The following is a 6,038-nucleotide window of genomic DNA, read 5'->3' as shown; positions in this document are numbered from 1 at the left end:
CAGAAAATAATATTTATTTCATTAATAAGTCCAACGTTCCAAGAAATAACCTTAACCATAATACTATATAAACCTAACTGCGATACTGCTTCATTCTGAGTCAGGAGCGACGACCTATGAGAATACATCTGTAGTTGTAAAAATGCTGTAAAGAGACGGTGATAATGAAAATCAATAAAACTGACGCAAAATCCTGCGTGTGAGGAGGACGATGGACATATCCTGCGGGACCTCATGAGCATCTACTACTAACTGTTGTCGACATCGATGTATATTTCTCCATCTTCCGTAGATCGTAGCAGGACAGTAGCATCTTTCATCTCGATCACATTGGAGGATCTGCAGATGTACCTGCCGGTGTCGCTAATTTTGATTCCCTTGATGAGGAGCGAGGCGTTCACTTCGCAGATTAAGGGGCTGCAGGTGGAGTCGTCTGTGGAAGGAGAGGGCAGGAAATGCACGGCGGGGCTGGTATAAGAGCAACTTTGTACGTCGGTTGGGAATGAGTGTGTATGTGTGTCTATATGTATGCGTGGGAGCGTATGTTTGAGCGCAAGTATCTATGAATGTAAGCTACCAATGACAGCTTTGACTTACGTTTTATGCGTATATTATCAGATTCTTTAATCATCTCGCCCCGCTTCAGCCACATGACGCTTCTGCCAGGAACCCGCCGCAGAACCAAAGGAAGCCAGAAGTACTGCAGACAAGTGTCTGCGGCAACTCGTTACCTCCAATAAACCACCGGGACTTCGGTGCTGTTTGCTCGGATATAGACTTCCAGAGGTGCTGTAGAGAACAAAATAACTATTTTCAGTAAAACACAACACCATCACTATAACATAATACTACCATCACTGTAACGCAATACTGTCATCACTATAACTGTTCATAGTGACATAAAATATGGGTAAATAAACGAATATCATATAAAGTATTTTATAATATACAATCTCATGGTTATATGATGAACAGTGAGAAATCTGGAATCATTTATCCGCTGAAAAAAATACAACTCCTGCTATTGTATCATGGTGAGTAGTCATGATAATGGCAAAAGGAACATTAAACGTATCATCCCTAAACTAAATGATCATGCTTTTCTAATGACGCCTATCTACGTGATTAATGAGGCAACATAACGCCCCCTCAACCCAACCACCTCTTCAGAAAAACAAAGCATCTCAACTTACCCTCGGCGTCGCCTCCTAAGTGAGGTCCGTACGTCGGCAGGACCCCCATCAGCGTGCACGTTTTGCAGCAGTAACGGTAAACATACTCCTGTTTGTACTCGCATCTGTGGCTCTCCTCGTAGCACGCCTTTCTGCCGGCGAGGTCGTGGCAATTGGGATGAATGCCAACGTCTGTATGAAAGTAAATCGTATATATACATGTTGTACTTACATACATACAACAGACAGACACACACACACACACACACGCAACAACAACACACCACACACAACCACACACCACACACACACACAACACTCACACACAACACACACACAGCACACCACATATATATTATATATATATAATATATATATAGTATATAATATATATATATATATATATATAGAGAGAGAGAGAGAGAGAGAGAGAGAGGAGGAGTATATATAACATAGTATAATAATATATATCGATAGAATAACCAATATGTATGTAATATCATATATTCATATGGCATATATATGTCTATATACACACACACACAGCACACACTACCACACACACTACACACACACACACACACAACACACACACACATATATATCTATCTATATATATTATATAAATATCTATTATGATATATTATATAGATATATATATATATATATATAACATACATAGTATGTTATAATATATTATCATATGATCTCATATATATATATATATATATATCTTATATATATATAGATATATCTTATATATATTTGTTTGTGTGGGTCTCTCCTCTCATCTCGTCTTTCTTTCCCACCTCTCTCTCCTCTCCGGCAGCTTTCGGTGCATCCAGTACCTCTCACTCCTCTATCTCCGTGTCTCATGTCCTCTCTCGTCTCGTCTCTCTCATCCTGCTGTTTGTTTGTGTAGTGTGTGTGTGTTTTGGTTGTGTGTGTGTGTGTGTTGTGTGTGTGTTTTGGTGCGTGTGTGTGTGTGTATGTGTGTGTGTGTATGTGTGTGTGTGTGTATGTGTGTGTATGTAAGTGTCTGTGTGTGTGTCTGTGTATGTGCTGTGTGTGTATATGAGTGTGTGTAAATATGTATGTGTACACTCACACACACACACACACACACACACACACACACACACACACACACACACACACACACACACACACACACACACACACACACAGCACAACACACACACACATCATATATATATATATATATATATATATATATATATATATATATATATATATTTGTGTGTGTGTGTGTTTGTCTGTATGTATTTTAAGAAATCCGTCCTGTTATTCTTCCTCCCTCGTTTCTTTTGTGCTGTACCTGAGATGTAGACTCTCTTCCACTTCTCCTTGTTCCCTCCCTTTCTGTCGATCGCGGAGCAGGTGAAGAGACTGCCGCTATCTTCCGTCTTGTGCCTCAGAATAGTCAGCTTGGAGTGGATTTTCGTGAGTCCTTCCTCGAATGATCTCCGCTCTTCGGGTAAAGAAAACGGAGACGTCAATGGCGCTTGGCCCAAGATGATGGGAAGAAGGAGAGGACGAGGAAGTGGGAGGAAGACGGATGAAGAGATTAAGAAAGAAGGTGGTTACTAAGATAACGAAAGGTAATAATGAGGGAACATGGTCGATAAACAAAGAGAAAACGAATGAACAAGATAAAAAGAGAGAGAGAGAGAGAGAGAGCAGAGATGCTATGCATGAAATTAAACCAAGAATAAAAAAAAAAAACAGACAAACAAACAAATGAGAAATTAAGAAAAAAAAAACGGAGGAAGAAGAAGAAAAAAAAAGTGCATCCACGTCCGTTCTCACCAATAATCCTATATTCATTCGAGTTGTGGATGAGTTCCACTTCCCGGAACCAAATGACTTCATTGACGTCCGTTCCTGTGGCCACGCAGTCGAGGACCACGTCGTTCTTGGCTTCCATGATTGGCACTTCCGGCAGGAGGTCGACTGAAAGCTCATCTGTAACGTTTCATAATAATTGTAACGTTTCTAATTTCACTTACTGAGGGTCATGCTGTTAGGTAGTTCCAAAATATTAGATACCCTGTATATGTAATATAATAACGTCATAAATTATCATCATTTTCTAAAAAAAAAAGAAAAAAAAAAAAAATCTATCAATCTACCTATCTATCTATCTATCTATCTATCTATCTATATATCTATATATCTATCTATCTATATATATGCTAATAGCCCAGCATGCATATATATACATATATATACATGCTTAATAATCATCTGTCCAATAATTACTCTAGTCATTGGGCCTAGGGTATGTTGAGTATGAACTGTGTATATTACTGCAGGCTAACTGTACTTTGATTCCTGAGCATATGGCTCCAATACTGAATTTACTGGAAGCTGATCTACACACACATGCGCAGACACATACAGAAATATATACGTAAATAATAAGTAAATAAATAAATAAATAAATACATATATATATAATATATTATGTATATAATGTATTATATATATATTGTATATATTATATATATAATAATTATATAATATATATCTATATATATATAAAGATATATATATTATATTTGCTTAAACACGCCATGTCCTATATGGGGTCGCCCTTTTAATCAGGTTCTGGCAGATTCTTGTATGGCCGATCTCTTCCCTGAGCCAACCCTCTCTATTTACCCGGGCTTGGGACCGCAATGGCTGACTTTGGTCCCCCAGTGGCTAGGTAGGCAATCGAGGGTGAAGTTTCCTTGCCCAAGGGAACAACAAACAGGCGCCGGCCGGTGCTCGAAACCCTCGAACGTCAGATTTGCCGTTGTGCCAGTCTTGAGTCGCGATGCTCTAACACATCGCCGTAACGTCGGCCACTGCGCCCCCCCCCCCACAAATCAGACACAAACACAAACACACAAAACACACGACACACACGCACACCCCACAACACACCACACACAACAACACACACACCACACACACACACAACACACCACACCACACACAACACACACACACACACACATATATATATATATATATATATAAATATATTATATATATAAAATATATATATATATATCATACTTATCTATATACAACACACATACATGGGCTTATATATCTAGAATATATATATATAAGATATAGATATATATATATATATAATATATATATATTATATTATTGTATATATATATTATATATATATATATATATATATATATATATGATATATATATATATCTATGTGTGGTGTGTGTGTGGGTGTGTGTGTGTGTGTGTTGTGTGTGTGTGTGTGTGTGTGTGTGTGTGTGTGTGTGTGTATGTGTGTGTATACACAACATACATATATATACATTACTATATTAATTATATATATATAATATATATCTATATATATAATATATATATAATATTATCTTCAGTATATATGTATTTATATTCATATATGTATATATTATACATACATATAATATTATATTATATATATATATATATATATATATATATATATGTGTGTGTGTGTGTGTGTGTGTGGTGTGTGTGTGGTGTGTGGTGTGTGTGTGTGTGTGTGTGTGTGTGGTTTTTGTCGTGTTGTGTGTGTGTGTGTGCGTGTGTGTGCGTGTGTGTGTGTGTGTGTGTGTATGTGTGTGTGTGTGTGTGTATGTGTGTGTGTATACATATATAATACATACAATATATAATATATATATATATATATTAATCTATATATATATATATACATATATATATATATATCATATAATATACTATATATATATATATCTATATCATATATTATATTATCCATAGATATATATATAAAACACACACACACATATAACTTCCAATAAACTCAACACTGAAACCAATGCAAGTTCTGGACTGTCTTGCTAACTTTCCATGCGCTCCTAACCCAGCGAAACCACCCTCCATATGTCATGCCGCGTTTTCCCTGTTCATTTTTGCCTTACCCTCGATATATATTGTGATGGAGCTTTTAGCAAGTCCTTCACTGTTGATGGCCATGCACTGAAAATGCGAATAATCCACCGAATAGTTATCAATAATAAGGTTACTCCGTATTGTCTTCACCAGGATTCCACCAAGAACCTCGGCTGGAAAGGAAAGCAAGTTATAGTAGATATATTGGTAACTGTGATACAGACTGTATACAAATGGTATGCAGAAAATTGTCCCGTATATTTATATACACAAAATGTAAGAATGAATACATATTACTATACAAAACATACACACAAACAATTATATATATATATATATATATATATATATATATATATATATATATATATATATATATATATATATATACATATATATATATATATATATATATATAGATATATATATATTATATATATATATATATATATATATATATATATATATATATATATATATATATATAAGAGACAGAGAGACAAAGATAGGAACTGAAAGATAGATAGATAGATAGAAGGATAAATACATACAGGCAGATAGACAAATAGACAAACGGAGACACATAGACTGAAGGACAGATAGAGAAAGAGAAAGAGCTTCTAATATGTAAGGATAGATAGATAAATAGATAGATAGATAGAGAGAGAGAGAATGAGAGAGAGAGAGGGGTGGGGGAGTCTATCTTACTATCTTCCTGGTACTCCCCAGTGCTGCTGATTTCATTGTAATTTTTGAACCATACAACCTCGGGCGTCGGGTACCCCGTGGCCTCGCAGGTAATGGTGATGTTACTCCCCCGGGTGTGCTTTATCGTGTCCGTGGTGACGTTGATGCTTATCGGGGCTGTGGACAATTTCATTTTGTTTGAGACTACATTGTCGAATGCAAAGGATAACA

At 36.1% G+C, this 6,038-nt stretch overlaps 1 protein-coding gene across 1 annotated transcript in view; it reads right to left on the bottom strand.

Moving 5' to 3' along the window:
* The window catches only part of LOC119578440 (hemicentin-1-like), a 10,382-nt gene continuing 4,344 nt past the window's right edge, over window positions 1-6,038 (bottom strand). The window contains exons 4-11 of the mRNA XM_037926023.1: window positions 5,829-5,984; window positions 5,150-5,293; window positions 3,003-3,158; window positions 2,512-2,664; window positions 1,194-1,364; window positions 746-789; window positions 598-700; window positions 1-433 (exon numbers count right to left, since the gene is read on the bottom strand). Of these exons, the coding sequence (XP_037781951.1) occupies window positions 249-433; window positions 598-700; window positions 746-789; window positions 1,194-1,364; window positions 2,512-2,664; window positions 3,003-3,158; window positions 5,150-5,293; window positions 5,829-5,984 (1,112 nt within the window). The 3' untranslated portion in view covers window positions 1-248. The remainder of the gene's footprint in view (window positions 434-597; window positions 701-745; window positions 790-1,193; window positions 1,365-2,511; window positions 2,665-3,002; window positions 3,159-5,149; window positions 5,294-5,828; window positions 5,985-6,038) is intronic.

This window comes from Penaeus monodon, chromosome 11 (genome assembly GCF_015228065.2).
Source record: "Penaeus monodon isolate SGIC_2016 chromosome 11, NSTDA_Pmon_1, whole genome shotgun sequence".
Classification (NCBI taxonomy): domain Eukaryota; kingdom Metazoa; phylum Arthropoda; class Malacostraca; order Decapoda; family Penaeidae; genus Penaeus; species Penaeus monodon.
Note: the sequence above shows the minus strand (reverse complement) of the source record. Positions and strands in the feature narration are given on the sequence as shown.